The sequence below is a fragment of the Corylus avellana genome, chromosome 3, assembly GCF_965113065.1.
Source record: "Corylus avellana chromosome 3, dhCorAvel1.hap1.2, whole genome shotgun sequence".
In the NCBI taxonomy this organism is placed as follows: Eukaryota; Viridiplantae; Streptophyta; class Magnoliopsida; order Fagales; family Betulaceae; genus Corylus; species Corylus avellana.
The window spans coordinates 11,725,426-11,743,174 of NC_142492.1; the positions used below are offsets into that span (position 1 = coordinate 11,725,426).

General features: G+C 34.4%; 2 protein-coding genes across 4 annotated transcripts; both read right to left on the reverse strand.

The window, feature by feature from the left end:
* Positions 1-182: 182 nt before the first annotated feature.
* Positions 183-6,485, reverse strand: LOC132173667 (short-chain dehydrogenase TIC 32, chloroplastic). 3 transcript variants are annotated; one of them, XM_059585231.2, is made up of 9 exons: positions 6,172-6,485; positions 5,865-5,953; positions 4,543-4,774; positions 4,279-4,358; positions 2,736-2,889; positions 2,533-2,611; positions 1,055-1,139; positions 666-712; positions 183-519 (listed from the first exon to the last, which is right to left on the reverse strand). In XM_059585231.2, the coding sequence occupies exons 3-9, from the start codon at positions 4,707-4,709 to the stop codon at positions 355-357; spliced, it is 777 nt and encodes a 258-aa protein (XP_059441214.1). In that variant the 5' UTR covers positions 4,710-4,774; positions 5,865-5,953; positions 6,172-6,485; the 3' UTR covers positions 183-354. The 3 variants fall into 3 exon arrangements, with proteins under 3 accessions (XP_059441214.1, XP_059441211.1, XP_059441212.1); XM_059585228.2 differs by lacking the exon at positions 6,172-6,485 and having other exon boundaries at positions 5,865-6,090; XM_059585229.2 differs by lacking the exons at positions 666-712; positions 6,172-6,485 and having other exon boundaries at positions 387-519; positions 5,865-6,092.
* A 4,617-nt stretch (positions 6,486-11,102) lies between these two features.
* On the reverse strand, positions 11,103-17,210 carry LOC132173666 (short-chain dehydrogenase TIC 32, chloroplastic). The gene is made up of 8 exons (XM_088514512.1): positions 16,952-17,210; positions 15,745-15,976; positions 15,425-15,504; positions 14,118-14,271; positions 13,915-13,993; positions 11,946-12,030; positions 11,590-11,636; positions 11,103-11,441 (listed from the first exon to the last, which is right to left on the reverse strand). The coding sequence occupies exons 1-8, from the start codon at positions 17,055-17,057 to the stop codon at positions 11,277-11,279; spliced, it is 948 nt and encodes a 315-aa protein (XP_088370638.1). The 5' UTR covers positions 17,058-17,210; the 3' UTR covers positions 11,103-11,276.
* Positions 17,211-17,749: the final 539 nt, after the last annotated feature.

A 17,749-nucleotide genomic window follows, 5' to 3' on the forward strand; every position in this document is an offset into this window, starting at 1 on the left:
GAGCATTAGTTTTAATGTATTTGGATCAATTTATCAATAAGAAATACTCGAGGTTGAATTTTCTCCTATTTTTGTCTTGAATCCTTGATTGACTATTGGTTTCGAGAAGAATTGTAAAACTTGTGTTTGTTTGTCTTCGCGACCCAATATGCCGTGCTGCATCAGCATTGTAACTTCTTGTTCAACTGAAATACCATTTATTCTAGTTTTATCAGTTCTTTCTTTTAATATTCACAAGTAATCAAAATAATACTAAAAGCGTAAAGCGCCCAAGCTATAGGTACACAGGAAGAGTTTTATGGGTTCTTATAAGTACAAAGAGGATACAACGCAAGTGAACACCTTAAATCCTAACTAGTTTTGGCCAGTCAAGCTCAAACTGAGGTCCCATAATTTCTTTGCCAATTCTGCATCTGTAGCCCGAGAGCTAGCTTTCGCTTTATTACTGTCCATGAAATATTCACCACTTACTCCTTTAACTTGTGGATGCAATGCCACATAGCATTGAGTTGCTGCTCCCTACAACCATGGAAATGAATCTAATAAGCAACCATGCTGCATGGGGACATGCAAGTTGAAGTGAAGCTGTTTAAGTACATTTTGTTCGGATTTGCAGCCACACTTGCTAGAGTAACACGTAGTAATATATATACCAGGATACATACCTGATGAACACTTTTTAACACACATTTACAAAGTGTAGAAGCAATAACTGCATTGAGCCAAAACAGTAAAATAATATCATAAAACGGGACAATTTCTCATTCTGTGAAAGCAGTTAAAAACTCATGATCTCGTTATATTGGTATGGCAAAGTACCATATGATTCCTATGTGGAAACCCATAAGCCAATATGTGGAAGAGAACCTTTTCCTAGTGAGAAGGTTGCAATAACTAGATGTTTTCACCATTGTCAAAATAGCCTAGTTCCATAATTAGAGGTATGATCCAAGCATACTAAGACAGATTTGTGCAAGTAAGAATTAGAATACTTGGAACCTGATCCTAAACAAAAGGAGTATTGGAATATAAGTCAAATGGCTAAGAGGTTTACCATGAATGAAACGGTGGACACGCAGAATATTTGTACCAATTGCACCTGGATGAAGGGAATTAGCAGTTATCTCCACCCCTTCTTCCTGTTTATAAGAGAAAAGAAACCAACAATTGTGGATTACATTCCGCCTCACAAGATAAAATGACTAGATGGACTTGCTAACTGCAAGAGCAGTTAAAACGGGATGTCTAAAGAGTTATTATCATTACTGCCATGAAGAAAATATTTTGACCTTACATCATGATCTCTATATTGCATCAAATGGTGGTAATCTTCGGTATGTGGGTCAGCATGGCAACTACGTTTCATTTTCCTTGACCTGATACTATGCACAATTATTCAAATTTGGCAAAAGACCCAAGTGCTACAAGAGCAGGTGAATTCAATCAACTTCAGAATTTATTTCGACTGCTAACCGAACAATGGATTATTTATTAATTTTTCATTAAATCAAGTCTTATTCACACACTATATCTAGTAATTTTGTTAAATGGATGACTTCAAACTACCACTGTGCTTCTTAAAAGTCTCTGGCAACATAAGTGCCTAGGTGACAATTTCCCTAGCCTGACTCCCAGGTGCCTCCAGGAATTTTATGGCAGGCAAGGCAATGGCAGTGAAACGGTTACCTATTTGAGCTTCAGAATATTAGCACACCAAGGATGTGATGCCAACCCAGAGTCACAAAGTACAAATTATCTTTATCATTTATAAATGAAGCTAACAATTCGCTGCTTATAATAGTTAAGATATAATATTATACTATACATAGATTGCTTTCAATTGACTTACCAGTAAATTCAAAAACAAGTATAAGAGACCTCAAAAGAGAAAAATATAGTGCTTAGCTGCTGAAGATGAGAAAAGGGACAACAACAGTGAGAAGAGCTCTAAAAGATAGTCCTCATTTGGCATATTATGATTACGAGCACTAGAGTAACACCCCTACACTTTCTCAGGGGCACGAATTTTTTTAACACTTCATTTAATTTATCTCTACTCCTCTATTTTTTATAAGGTTAAGCATTTGGATCACAATTTAAGAAAATGAAAAATTTAGACTGCAGTATGATTTGATGTGCGCCACTTGCAAATCACCACCTGGAAGGACCAGGTGTTATATGACAGCACCCAAATAGGCAAACAGACAACTAAATAAGCAGATAACGTCTTCAAGAAAAATATTTCTGTGACGCCCCATATGTTTAGGGACATTTATTTGTCTTAGGAAGCTATTTATTATTTTACTCACAAAAGACATGAATAATGTGCGTGGCTTGCATAAGCATTTCCTTGTCAGTTAATTCAGGAACCAAACATATTTTTTCAAACATATTTTAGGATATTAAAGAAAACATAATTTTTTTTTTTTTTTTTTCAAAAAAGGAATCTTAATAAGGAGGATAATACATGATCAGATACAATTTTGCATCCGTATATGGGTTAATAATTGATGGCTTATATGCTTTAAGTACCTTCAAGCGCCTTGCAAGCTCATTAGCATGCAAAATGTTGGCAAGCTTTGATTTCCCATAGGCAAACCACATGCTGTATCTGTTATTGTGAAGTAAACATAAAAATTTAGGAGAAGAGACATTGCAATTTATGAGCACCTCAAGCCATAAAACATATGCTACTTAGAGGCAAGATTAATCATATTGTCCAGCCAAAGTTGTACCCTGATTCATCATTGATCTTATCGAAACAAATCCCTTCACCAAACACGAATCGGTGAGCCTCAGATGATACATTAATAATCCTCCCCTCTTTGTTTCTTTCACGAGCAGTTTTTTTCATGGTCTCCAATAGAAGGTTCGTCAAAAGAAAATGACCTGCAAAATGGTATTAAGACCTTAGGCACTCATATCCACTCATTTGAAGAGTAAGTAACAAGTGAATAATTCACAAAATCTTTCTTAAAAATGTAAATGAGTATTTAAAGTTTTCGATATTGACTTTTTCTTGGGGAAATTACACTTTACCCCCACCCAAAAAAAAAAACTACCACCCAATTCTCACTTGAACATCTAAACTTTAAATCGCTGCAACTCAGACCCTAAATCCAAGTTTCAGTTACAGTTTGCCGCTCCATCAAATTTTACCATTATTTTGGATGGAAAACATTCCCCCGTGCACTTGAGTCCTTTGAAATAACCATTTAGCCCTTACCATGACAATGGATGAAAACGCTTGGTACAAGAAAATTGCATTCACAGTTCTTTCATCGAATCACACCTTTCTCTGGTGCAACTTGCATAGCATGATGAGCAAATCTCTTATTTAACATATCCGCAATTCTATTGATCTCAAAAACTTTTTTTTCCCTCTAAACTCTCAATGTATAAAGAAAGCAAATTAATGAAAAAATTTCATGAAAGGGGAAAACTAGAACTGAAATTTTGATTTAGGGTATGAGTTGCAAAGATCAAGAGTTTAGAGTTGCAAGTGAGAATGAAGAGTCAGCTTGAGGTAAAATGTAATTTACCCATTTTTCTTTAGGGAAAAATATAAAAAAACCCCCCAAACTACCCGCCATTTTCGATTTAGCCCCCTAATGTTCTAAAAGTGATAAAGTAGTCCCCTAAACTACCAAACTATTGTATTTTGGCCACTCCGTTAGTCAAAACCGTCAGTTTGGACGGAAACTGCAAAACGACGTCGTTTTGTTATGGGTAAGTTACTACAATGCCCTTTTATGAAAAAAGCAATTTTTGAGAAAAATATAAAAAAGCCCCCCAAACTACCAGCCGTTTTCATTTTAGCTCCCTAATGTTCAGAAAGTGATAAAGTAGCCCCTCAACAAAATGACGTCATTTTGAATTTTCATCCAAACTGACGGTTTTGACTAACAGAGTGGTCAAAATGCAATAGTTTGGTAGTTTGGGGGGCTATTTTATAACTTTTGAAATATTATGGGGCTAAATCGAAAACGGCTAGAAGTTCAGGGGGCATTTTTATATTTTTCCCTTTTCTTTATTTACCAAAGAAAAATGTGGAAACTCTATCAATAATTTAAGGGAAAAATGCAACTGATTGGATCTTGTGATGAGCTTTATTTCTGATTCAAAAAAAAAAAAAAAAAAAAAAAAACACGATTCTGATTTACCAGAGCAATAAATAAAAATGGGACTTCTGTAACTAAAATGTCCCTGATCACTGCTCCCCATGCAAGAGATTGTTGCAGCTTTAAGACATATCAAATAAACGTATGAGTAAAATACCTAAATGATTAGTTGCAAATTGCAGTTCAATGTTGTCTTGCGAAAGCTTGAATTGCCTCACAATCGCCCCTGCATTGTTACTTTCAAACATATATAGCTTTTTAGTGAGTTCAATGAAAGAGCAAACTGAAACAACGAAGGAAGCAACAAAAACTACTAAGGTCAAATATGCATGTAAGCATTCACACACCACGCAGAGACATGATTGCATGCAAGCCCTTGCACCATCTCAGGGAGACAGAGAATTCAGCTTACTGTGCTTACATGAGGAGATTCAGTGGACGACCTGATTCATTATAATCTGATGCAAATTTCCTCACCGATCCCATTGAGCTAAGATCTAACTGCATGACATCAATTTTGGCATTGGGGATTTCCTTAAGAACTTGTTCTTTGATTTTCCTACCAGCATCCATATTCCTTACAGCCATAATGACATGGACACCACGCAATGCAAGAACACGTGTAGTCTCTACACCAATGCCACTTGATGATCCTGAAAATTCAAATCAACATAAGAAGTAAAATATGCCAAAATGTGCAGAACTAACCAGTTGCTCCAGCCAATACCAGGGATATAAACATATAAACAGAACCAACCTAGTCCAGAACCATCTCTTTGAATCGCCCTTGTTTTGCCTAGTTTAAAGCCTTTTTCCCCCTTTTTCTGAGTGTGTGTGTGTTTTTGACGAAGGAGGGGGGGGGGGGGGGGGGGGGGGGGGTGATTTCTCTTTTTCCAAATAATACTTTTATTCAACAAATTAAATTTCTCTGTTCACTCTTCCAAAGTAACTAAGTTCTAGAATAAGCATACCTTTGGCAAACACAAAGATACCCCAATAACAAATGCTCATAAGATCACATAGCTGATATTAATATATGCTAAGGTGCCAACTCTGAGACTTTAATATAACACTTTCAGAAATCCCGCTTGATACTAAAACTAGACCAGGATTGAAATCAATCAAGATTATTTCCAAAGAAGCAGATTAACCAATCAATGATGAACACCATATTGTACCTATATAGACCAACTCGTCATGTATCACGTATTTGCTCGGTTTCCATAACTCTGACAACTCCATTAAAAACTCACAACCATGATTTATCACAAAAATATCATAACAAAACCACATAAGTTTATCATCTACCAGGAGCTTTTCCTGAATCTCGCATGAAAGACTTATCTTGGGGAAATATTAAATTGTATCTTGCACACCAGAACCCGAGGATAATCACAAATGGAAACAGACAAGTAAATGATTCATATTTCATCAAAACAATTAGCTTGTTTTAGGAGCTGTCATTTCATTTTGCTTCACCGGCCAATTCCCTTGTAAATACTTCTACTAACAACTAATACCATTAGATAGTAAGCAGAAAAGAACAACAATAGCAACTACATGGCATAAAGAACAAACATTTTAACGATTTATTCCCAAAAAAAAAAGAAAAAAAACTCATAGTCCTGAATGAGATTTCCCATTACCTGAAACCACAAATTCCCGAGGAAAAAAAACATACATATGCAATAGCTGAAATCAGAATAAGGCAAGACTAGTTAGACCCAGATGAAAGGAAAAGACCTGTAACAATGGCAGTGAGACCACTTCCATCAATTCCTTGGGTAACTTCCTCTGCTGTTGAACTAGCTGAGAACCCAGATGGTCCTTTCCTGCCAAAAATCCACATCTTTTGCAGAGAAAATAAATACAAAACGAGACAATCCACAAACTTAAAACTGGCTCTATCACTCTACTTCTATTTCTATACAGCCCAGTTCCAACATTGTAGTGGCAGCTTAGTAATCCTCATACTCTTAGCCATATTTTTTTTTTTTTTTTTTTTTTTTTTTTTTTTATGTAATAAATGCAAAATTTATACGGTACCGACCTGAGTAGTTGTATTTCAGATTCATTGACCAGCCCTGAGCCCCACCACCCTCAATCCGCACAACCACCCTCTGTTGTCCCCACCATCCCTCTGCCGTTCTTGACTTCTTGACATCTTGTCACCCCCCAAAGTCTGCCACCCTTCATCGGCACTACCATCCTCCTCCCTTCGCAACCGCCAACTAGCCGTAATTTTTTTTTTTTTTTTTCTCGAGAAATTAGGCGATTTACTATTTTACTGTGATATTAGGTAGATAGATGATGGTAAATGATTTTCAGCCTGATAAAGGAGGGAAATGTTTTCACATCATTTTTTAGGGTTTCTATCAACGTTCTTGTTGACGTGGCACATTTATTGTAACGGCCAGAATTGAAAAATGTAAATGCTAGAACTGACTAATAAAAATATTTATAGCAATAAAATTAGAATAATATTTAGTGGTTGGATTAATTATTATTTTTTAATTAAGATTAAAGAAAGTTGTTAGTTATTTAGTGGCTAGTATAGCGTCTTGCTTAAGCTGTTTTATTTATAAGATCCGCTAGATTTCTCTCAAAAAAAAAAAAAGGTAATAGATAATATTTTGGGTTGATTTAGAAAATACTAAAAACAAAAAATAGGGGCTCACATCACACGAGTATGGTTAGTATATTTTATACTTAGAGCATGTTTGGGATTGCGGAGAAAAATAAAGCTTTTGAATATAGAACTTTTGCCTGTGAGCTTTTGTCGAAAGTGGTATTACTGAACAAGTTGTTTACATATTTGGTAACCGCATGTCTTAAGTGCTTTTTTGATGTTACTATATTTGGTAACAAAAAAAAAATATGTTTTTAGTTGCAAAGATGACAATAAAGGACATGTAATAATAGGCTTTAAAAAAATCATTATGTGACACCAAATATATGTCATTTTACGTGAAGTCATTACATGTTTTTCAATAAAGGCCTAAGGTTGGTAATGAATTTTTTTTTTTTTTTTTTTCCATTTTATACCAACCTTTTTATATAAAAATGGTTAATGTTAGCTTTCATAAGTAAAAATTATTTTGTAATGGTTTATGTAACAAAACGCCAACATTTTATTTCTTTTGTATGCAATCATTTTCTTTCTTTTTTAAAAAAAACAAAAAATTATTTAACACACTTTTTAACACCACAACACTTCAAAATATTTAACACATAAAAAAGAACAACATTCAAGGAGATCCTTATAACATTTTAAGTAGTTTTTTTTCAAAAAATAATAAAATAATAATAAAACCATTAATGGGTCATAAGTAGATTAGCAATATGATCACGCTCAATGTTCATAGAATTTTCATCTGATGTCTCTGATTGTTGTATGCTTGACTCATCTTGTGCTTCGTCATTGCCTACACTGTCAGTAGGTAGTAAATCATCATCATCATCATATGGTTGGAACTCAGCATCCTTTATTGCATGCTTCTTAATGAAGTTATGAAAAGCCATAGACACTACCACGATTTTCACTTGTTTATCATAAGGAAAATTCAGCATAGAATGCAATAACTTCCACTTATTTTTCCAAACTCCAAATGTTCTTTCAATAGTGCATCTAAGTGATGAATATGCATGATTAAAAATTTCATGCATACCCCTCGGTTGGCTTCCGCGACGAAAGTTTGGTAGATGATATTGTTCTCCTTTGTATGGCCCCATGTATCCTTTCAAATGAAGATATCCTGCGTTTACCAAGTAATACTTTTCTACAAAAAATATACGAATAACAGTGATAATTTTTTTTTTTTCATAATCATAATTTTTATTTTTATTAAATACAAATCTCTAGGTGGGTGTGGAAATCGCAATTCTTCCTTTCAAATAACTTCCAAAAAAATACGTGTATCATTATTCCATGCTACGACGGTTGATTTCTCTATTTCCCATTTGCATGATAAAGTCAATCTGCAACCATGACTCTTTAATAGTCACAAACATCTTTCTATGTGATCTTTTAAGAAATACCTATGTTGCAAACTTAAGGATGCTAATGTCATTTTTTCTTTCAGCAATCCCCTGAACAACATCCATAACCTCTTCAATATTACATCCAAGTTTATCGTAACTCTTAGATGTCACTATATTCTTACTTTCTATTACATCACAAATACGACTCAAATGTTGATCACTAACGATTTGAACTCCTTTTTTATCTTTTCTTACATTAAACCGCAAGACCAAAATTTTTATTTCCTTTATCCCACATATCTAATTCAACAGGAATATCATCAATGCCATGTGTATTGGGATTTGGTTCATCATCCAAAACATCTAAACTTTCTAAAACATTGCCATCTTCATCAATCATTACATCTACACCATCCATGGCACCAATATCATTAGGAACTAACCCTATTGATGGTGCCCAAGATCCCTCTCCGATGGCAATTATATCTTTAAACAATATTTCCACCCTCATAGCATAAGCCAAACATGTCGTGCGAAACTTGGTTACTTCTGGAACTTCTTGTATTTAGGTATATGTAAAAATCAATAATAAACACTTTTTTAAATCATTTTAATAAATACAAATAAGTACAAATATAATACCTGCAATTTTTTTTTCCACCAATCATCGGGCACATCAATTGTCTTTTTCACTGGATCCCATCCAATGCCAGTTTCCTTGCTTATCAATCTCTTTCAAATGTTTCACTCTTTTTTCAAACTATCTCAATTGTTCTTTAGTTGTTTATAGCAATATTATTTTCCAGTTTTTTCATTAAATTTATCTATCACATTTTTCCATCCAGTCCTATTGAAATGTGTTCATGGGCGGTTACCAGCATGAATCTCAACAATACATACGTCAAGATAATCTTCTAGCATTTTTTCAGTCCAAATTACTTTCTTTATCTGAATATATGTAGTAGCAGCATCAACATTGCTTTGACCTTTTTAACTCATGTTTTTCACACAATAAATAAGCTGATAAAATTATAAATAAAAAAGTATGTTAAACACTATTAAGAATTAAAAATTTGTTTAAAGTGATCAATTGATAAAATGCAAAAAATCATATTTGCATGAATAATATGCATGTCCATCCAACAAAAGGGCAACAACAAAATAATAATAATAATAATAATAGAATCCAATTTCTGCAACAGAAAAGGCATTAAATAATTCAAGTGAATTAATTGTTTTACCATGCCATTGTCATTCACCTCTTCGTAAGCTTCATATATATATATATATATATAATATGAGCATGATGTTTAAGTTTTTTTTTTTTTGTTTGTTTTTTTGTGAGTAGCATGATGTGGAATAAGTTTTGCAAATGAAAAAGGCTTGAGTTGGTGGTGTATGAGAGAAATAGATTCTAAACGAAAATCTTTGTCATATCTCAAAGAAGATCCACATGTTATTGTCATATTTTATATATATATATGAGCATGATGTTTAAGTTTTTTTTTTAATAGCACGATGTGGAATAAGTTTTGTAAATGAGAAAGACTTGACTCGGTGGTGTATGAGAGAGAAATAGATTCTAAACAAAAATCTCTGTCATATCTCAAAGAAGACCCACACGCCATTGTCATCTCACAATCTCACAACAGAAGGCTCACGTGAGAGAGAGAGATATTTTGCTCACATATATTTTTTTTGCAATTTTTCTACAATGTTGATGTATCAAACTCTGAGTGGGTTGCACAAAACCCTTGTTTTGTGCAACGACCACACAGAAAACCCTCTCGTTTTATAGATGGTGGTGACAAGGAGTTAAGTGACGACTCTTATGATGTCTAGGCTTTTGTCTATGAGGTTTGCAGGAGGCCTCTCACCTTCTGAAAGACTGACTCATGTTGAGTCAATCTTTAAATTATATGAAAGAATTTTCTTATGGCGTCTTTTGATTTGATGTCAAAACAATATTAGTTTATGTTGTTGTAAAAACATTATCTTTAAGCTATAATATGTTATTTCATATAGTAGCTCTAGTATTATGTGATGATGTGAGTTGTTGGTTCGTTAACCAAAAAAAAAAATTATACATGTTTTCTTTCGCTACGAGTGTATGTAAAGATAGTAGCACCATGTGGAATTAAAATAATGATGCTTTGTGACTTATATAAAAGTTGGGGTGCTTTTTTCAAAAAAAAAAAAATCGCATTTCTCTACTACCAAACATTTAAAAACAAAGGTGACACATGATTGGTGCCTATATTATAATTAACGAATTTCGTCAACTTTCTATCAAAATGGGTCTACATGCTTTTTTTGCTTATCCTAGTGAGTATTTAATCACTTTTTTAAATTCAATGAGCCATTTGTCAAAACTTCATACCACAAACACCAGTTTTGCGTATATCCCTTTCATTTTGAGAGCTTTTTTTTTTTTTTCCTATATTATTTCAATTAATTTAACAATTTTCTATAAGCACATAAGTCTAGGGTGACCCACCATCAATTACTTCCTCTGGGCATTAATAATGTAGAGCTTGCAATTTTTAATACAAACTATAAACTTGACACGAACATGATACGAAATTGGTGGATTAAAGTTAGTGTAATAAGATTTGTGTCAAACTGAGTCAACCCGATTAGGCACGCTTAATAAACAAGTCAAATCTTAGGTCAACATGCTTAATCCACAATTGACTCGTATAACTTGTATAACTCGTATGACTCGTATAACTTTAAATTACACTTCAACTCTATCTACTTCCCATTCTACTAATAATTAATGTCGATACTTAGTGAGGAGGCTTTATCATGTTATTTGTTGGAATGTAATCGTATATGAAGATGAACTTTATTGGATTGTAATATTATTTTGATTGGATATTGTGTTGAGAAGTTAGGTTATATTTATTAATTATGATTATAAATAATTAGATATTGATTGTCATGAATCTAGCTGTGAGCGTGCATAATTGATATAACTTATGCTTATAAGATATAAAATTGTGTCAATTGGAATATTGTCTATGTATTCTAATTTTATTAGTTTTTTCATAATACAAGTAATCAAAATATCATTAAAAGCATAAGACACTCGTCCAAAGTACAAAGTACGAGTTTTATCAGTTCTTCGAAGGACAGAGAGCGTACAACTCAAACGAATGCCTTAAACCCTTACTAGTTTTGGCTAGTCAAGCTCAAGCTGAAGTCCCATAATTTCTTTGCTAATTCTGCATCATTAGCCTGAGAGCTGCCTTTCGCTTCATTACTATCCATGAAATATTCACCACTTACTTCTTTAACTTGTGGATGCAATGCAACATAGCATTGAGTTGCTGCTCCCTACAACCATGGAAATGAATCTAATAAGCAACCATGCTGCATGGGGACATGCAAGTTCAAGTGAAGCTGTTTAAGTACATTTTGTTAGGGCTTTCAGGTACACTTTCTAGGGTAGCACATATTAATATATATACCAGGAAATACATACCTGATGAACATTTTTAAGCACATATTTACCAAGTGTACTGGCAATAACTGCATTAAGCCAACAGTAAAAATATTAACACAAAAAGGGACAATTTCACATTCTGTGAAAGTAGTTAAAAACTCATGATTTCTATATGATTTCTATGAGGAAACCCATAACCCAATTTGTCGAAGGGAACCTTTTCCTAGTGAGAAGGTGCAATAACTAGATGTTTTCACTATCAACAAAATAGCCTAGTTCCATAATTAGAGGTATGATACTAAGACAGATTTGTGCAGGTACGAATTAGAATACCCGGAACCTGACCCTAAACAAAAGAAGTATAAGAATATAAGTCAAATGGCTCAGATGTTTACCACTAATGAAACTGTGGTGACGCAGAAGATTTGTAACAATTGCACCTGGATGAAGGGAATTAGCAGTTATCTCCACCCCTTCTTCCTGTTTATAAGAGCGAAAAAAACCAACAATTGCGGATTACATTCTGCCTCACATGATAAAAATGACTAGATGGACTTACTAACTGAAAGAGCAGTTAAACAGATCTTTAAAGTCTTAGAGCATGTTTAGGATTGCATTAGAAAATATAGCTTTTATTTATTTTTATTTTTTTAAGATTTCCAAAAAGTTCGTTTTGGCAATTTTTAAAGTAAAAAAGTCAAATAAATATTTTTGAAGTTTTTTAATAAACATGCTAGCTTTTTGTTTAGCACAACTTTTTAAGTACTAAAAGTACTTTTTAGGCTCCCTAACACAATCTTAAACATGCTCTTATTATCATTAATGACATGAAGAAAATATTTTGACCTTACATCATTATCTCTATATTGCATCAAATGGCAGCAATCTTGAGTGTGTAGGTCAGCATAGCAACCATGTTTCATTTCCATACATCAACACTAGGTAAATAATTATCTATACTTCTATTACTGTGTATGTATAATTTCTTTGACTTGATACTATGTGCACTTTTTTTTTTTTTATGTCGGGAAACCTCTCCAAGACAGGGCCCTTCGGACCCAACCCTGTAAAGTAAACTCCGGTCCCGTGAACCGCACTCTCAGAAGTTTCTCTACACGAAACTGGTTAAATCGCTAGCTTTTTACCAAGGGATGTGCTTCAAAAAATTGTTTGCACCCATGAGGTATTAAACCTTAGACCTTGAAGGGAGCAAACCCCAAGACTAAGGGCTTCAAACTTGGTAAAAAACCCCAAGTTCTTTAATTCAAACTGGGCTGCTACATGAGCAGGTGAATTCAATCAACTTCAGAGTTTATTTCTAGTGCTAACCAAACAATGGATAATTTATTAATTTTCCATTAAATCAAGTCTCATTCACACACTACATCAAGTAGTTTTATTAAATGGATGACTACAAACTACCACTGTGCTTCTTAAAAGTCCGTGGCAGCATATGCGCCTAGGCGATAGTTTCCCTAGCCTGACTCCCAGGTACCTTCAGGAAGTGTATGGCAGGCAAGGCAATAGCAATGAGACAGTTGCCTATTTGAGCTTGAGGATATCATGCACACCAAGGATGAGATGCCAGCCCAGAGTCACAAAGTAAAAATTATCTTTATCATTTATAAATGAAGCTAACAATTCACTGCTTATAATAATTAAGATATAATTTTATACTATACATAGAATGCATTCAATTGGCTTACTGGTAAATTCAAAAAGAAAGAATAAGAGACATCATAAGAGAGAAATATATAGCTGCTGAAGATCAGAAAAGGGAAAACAACAATGAGAAAAGCTCTAAAAGATACAGTCCTCATTTGGCATATTACGATTACGAGCACTTAAGTAACAGTCCTGCACTTCCACTGGGGCATGAATATTTTTAACAATTAATTTAATTTATCTCTACTCCTCTACTTTTTAGTTTAAGCATTAGGATCACAATTTAAGAAAATGAAAAATTAGACTGCAGTATGATTTCATGTGCACCAATTGCGAATCACCCCACCTGGAAGGACCAGGTGTTACCTAGAAATTATTGTGACAGCACCCACCAAAGAGGCAAACAGACAACTAAATAAGGAGATACATCTTAAAGAAAAATATTTCCGTGACTCCCCACATGTTTAGCCGTTTAGGGACATTTATTTGTCTTAGGAAGCTATTTAATATTTTACTGACAAAAGACATGAATAATGTATGGCCTGCATAAGCATTTCCTTATCAGATAATTCAGGAACCAAACATATTTTAGGTTATTGAAGAAAACATAAAAAATATATATAAGGAGGATAATACATGATCAGATACAATTGCCTCCATGTCTGGGTTAATAATTGATGGCTTATACGCTTTAAGTACCTTCAAGCGCCTCGCAAGCTCATTAGCATGCAATATGTTGGCAAGCTTTGATTGCCCATAAGCAAATAACATGTTGTATCTGTTATAATCAAGTAAACACAAAAATTTAGGAGAAGAGACATTGCTATTTATGAACACCTCAAGCCACAAAACATATGCTACATAGAGGCAAGAGTCATCATATTGTCCAGTAAAATTTTTACCCTGATTCATCATTGATCTTATCAAAACGAATCCCTTCACGATACACAAATCGGTGACCCTCGGATGCTACAATAACAATCCTCCCCTCTTTGTTGCTTTCACGAGCAGTTTTTTTCATGGTATCCAATAGAAGGTTTGTCAAAAGAAAATGACCTGCAAAATGGTATTAAGACCTCGAGCGCTCATCCACTCATTTGAAGAGTAGGTAACAAGTATATAATTCACAAAGTCTTTCTTAAAAATGTAATCAAGAGTATTTTAAGTTTTTGTGACTTTTATGGGTAAATTACACTTTAACCCCAACCCCCCCCCCCCCCCCCCCCCCCAAAACACCTCTAAACTTAGAGGTGTAATTACACTTTTATGGGTAAATTACACCTTTAAACTTTAAATTGCTGTGGACCCTAAATTGAAGCTTCAGTTCCAGTTTGTCCCCTCCGTCAAATTTTGCCATTATTTTGGATGCAACACATTCCCACGTGCACTAAAATCCTTTGAAATGACCATTTCGCCCTTACCATGACAATGGATGAAAACACTCAGTACAAATTGCATTCACAGTTCTATCATCAAACCACACCTTTCTCTAGTGCGGCTTGCACAACATGATGAGCGAATCTCTTATCAACGTATCCACAATTCTATTTACCTCACACTTTTTATCCTCTAAATTCTGGAAATATAAATGAAACATATTTCTAAGATCATTATCAGAATTTCGGTTATAGATATATTGTTGTTATTAGAGATAATGTAAATGGTTCTATCTATAGGGAGCAATTCACCTCTAATTTATTTTACTCTCATTTCTTTCAATATTGATGTAGGACAACAGCCATCCCTATTTTCGGTGTTTGCCAAATTAAGAAAAATAACAAAAATCAAATTGAAGTAGCACCGTTTTAGCAGATTTTTGTTTGATCTCAGTCGATGGAAGTACAAAAGGGAGGGATTTTGTCACAGAATAAGAAGCTGGGTAGAACTGAAATTTCGATTTAGGATCTGAGTTGCAAGTGAGAATGAAGTGGCAGCTTGAGGAGGTAAAATGTAATTTACCCCTTATCCTTTATTTACCAAAGAAAAATGTGGAAACTCTATAGATAATATAAGGGAACAGTGCAACTGATTGGATCTTGGAACAAGCTTTATTTCTGATTGAAAAAACAAACTATTCTGATTTACCAGATCAATAAATAAAAATGGGAATTCTGTAACTAAAATTTCCCTCATCACTGTCAACACTGCTCCCCATGCAAGAGTTTGTTGCAGCCTTAAGACATATCAAAGAAACTTATGAGTAACATACCTAAATGATTAGTTGCAAACTGCAGTTCGATGTTGTCTTGGGAAAGCATGAATGGGCTCGCCATCACCCCTGCATTGTTACTTTCAAACATACAACAGAGAATTTACTCCTTATTGTTACTTTAAAAAATATATAGCTTTTAGCGAGGTCAATGAAAGAGCAAACTAAACAAAGAAGGAAGCAACAAAAACTACTATGGTCAAATATGCATGTAAGCATTCATGCAGCAAGCAGAGACATGATTGCATGCAGGCCCATGCACCGTCTCATGGAAAGAGAGAGAGAGAGAGAGAGAGAGAGATTCAGCCTACTGTGCTTACATGAGGAGATTCAGTGGAAGACCTGATTCATTATATTCTGATGCAAATTTCCTCACCGATCCCATTGAGCTAAGATCTAACTGCATGACATCAATTTTGGCATTGGGGATTTCCTTAAGAATTTGTTCTTTGACGTTCCTACCGGCATCCATATTCCTCACCGCCATAATGACATGGACACCACGCAACGCAAGAACACGCGTCGTCTCTACACCAATGCCACTTGATGATCCTGAAATTCAAATCAACGTTAAGAAGCCAAATATGCCAAAATGTGCAGAACTCACCAATTGCTCCAGCCAATAACAGGGATATAAACAGAACCAACCTAGTCCAGAACCATCTATTTGAATCACCCTTGTTTTCCTAAACAGGAGTTGAAAGATACTTTTATTCAACAAATTAAATTGCTCTGTTCATTCTTCCAAAGTAACTGAGTTCTAGAATAAAGTATACTTTGGCAAACACGAAGCTAATACCCCACCCCAATAATGAAGGCTCATAAGATCACATAGTTGATATTAATATATCTAAGGTGCCAATTCTGGGACCTCAATGTAACATTTTCAGACACCCCGCATGATACAAAAACTAAATCTCTTCCATTAGACCAGGACTGAAATCAATCCAGAATTATTTCCAAAGAAGCAGATTACCAATCAATGATAACCAACATATGGTACCTATAGAGACCAACTCATAAATGATTACCAAGCAGATTTCCATAACTCCCACAACTCCATAAAAACTCACACAACCATGATTTATCACAAAAAAAAATATCATAGCAAAAACAGCAAAATTTATCATCTACCAAGACTTTTTCCTGAATCTCACATGAAAGAATTATCTTGTGGAAATATTAGATTGTATCTTGGACACCAAAACCCAAGGATGATCACAAATGCAAACAGACAATAAAATCATTCATATTTTATCAAAACAATTAATGTTTTAAAAGTTGTCATTTCTTTTTGCTTCACTAATTCCCTTGTAAATACCATTAATTAATAAGCTGAAATAACAACAATAGCAACTCCATGGAATAAAGAACAAATATTTTAGCGATTTATTCCCAACCAAAAAAAAAAAAAAAACACAAAACTCACACTCCTGAATGAGATTTCCCATCACCTGAAAACCCACAAATTCCAAAAAAAAAAAAAAAAAAGCCAAGACCAGTTAGACCCAGATGAAAAGAAAATACCTGTAACAATGGCAGTGAGACCAGTTCCATCAATTCCTTGGGTAACTTCCTCTGCTGTTGAACGGGCTGAGAAACCAGATTGCCCTTTCCAGCCAAAAATCCACATCTTTTGCAGAGATAATACAGAACGAAACAATCCCACAAAACTTACAACTGGCTCGTTGACTTTAATTCTATTTCTATAGACTATACAGCCAAGATCCCCAACATAGTAGTGGCAGCTTAGTCATCCTCAGACTCTTACGGTGGCCAACCAGCGCAATAGCCGTTGCATCTTATGCTGATTGACGTGACGTGAATCAACCGGGTCGGGTGGATTCCTCTGGTGCCATCCGGGCTATGATAAAGCCCACCAAAAGCTGCAGTACCATACTTAACCTTCTTTTTTTGAATTTTCTTTTTACTTTAATTTTTTTTTAATATAAGGAAATAGTTGTATTATTATAAATTTTGTAGGGATATAACCAACATTTTATAGGTTATTGTTAGTCATCTAAATTAACAAAAAAAAATTCAATAATAAGAATAACTGAAAAGGGCTAAAAGATGTCTCCAAGGGGTAGCTCAATCAGCTGTGAATCGCACCTCATCAATCGGAGGTCATTAGTTCAAATCTCCCTTCCTCTTCTCTTGTGTGGACATGTCAAAAAAAAAAAAGAGGGGCTAAAAGATTAAAACCTCACATATTACAAACTTTTAAAGTTAAGAAAATACATTACAAATTGCATGGACTATTGATGGATTTACTTTTTACTAGGTCCACCAAGCTTCTATCTGCTCTTCAATTTTTTATAGCGT

Coding starts and splice junctions, on each gene's coding strand:
- LOC132173667 (XM_059585228.2), bottom strand. CDS start 5,970: ATGTGGATTTTTGGCAGGAAAGGACCATCTGGGTTCTCAGCTAGTTCA. Junction 4,359..4,542: donor CGTCCACTGAATCTCCTCAT/GTAAGCACAGTA, acceptor TATGTTTGAAAG/TAACAATGCAGGGGCGATTG. Junction 2,890..4,278: donor ATTTGCAACTAATCATTTAG/GTATTTTACTCA, acceptor ACCATTTTGCAG/GTCATTTTCTTTTGACGAAC.
- LOC132173666 (XM_088514512.1), bottom strand. CDS start 17,057: ATGTGGATTTTTGGCTGGAAAGGGCAATCTGGTTTCTCAGCCCGTTCA. Junction 15,977..16,951: donor TCTCACTGCCATTGTTACAG/GTATTTTCTTTT, acceptor TTTGAATTTCAG/GATCATCAAGTGGCATTGGT. Junction 14,272..15,424: donor GTTTGCAACTAATCATTTAG/GTATGTTACTCA, acceptor ACCATTTTGCAG/GTCATTTTCTTTTGACAAAC.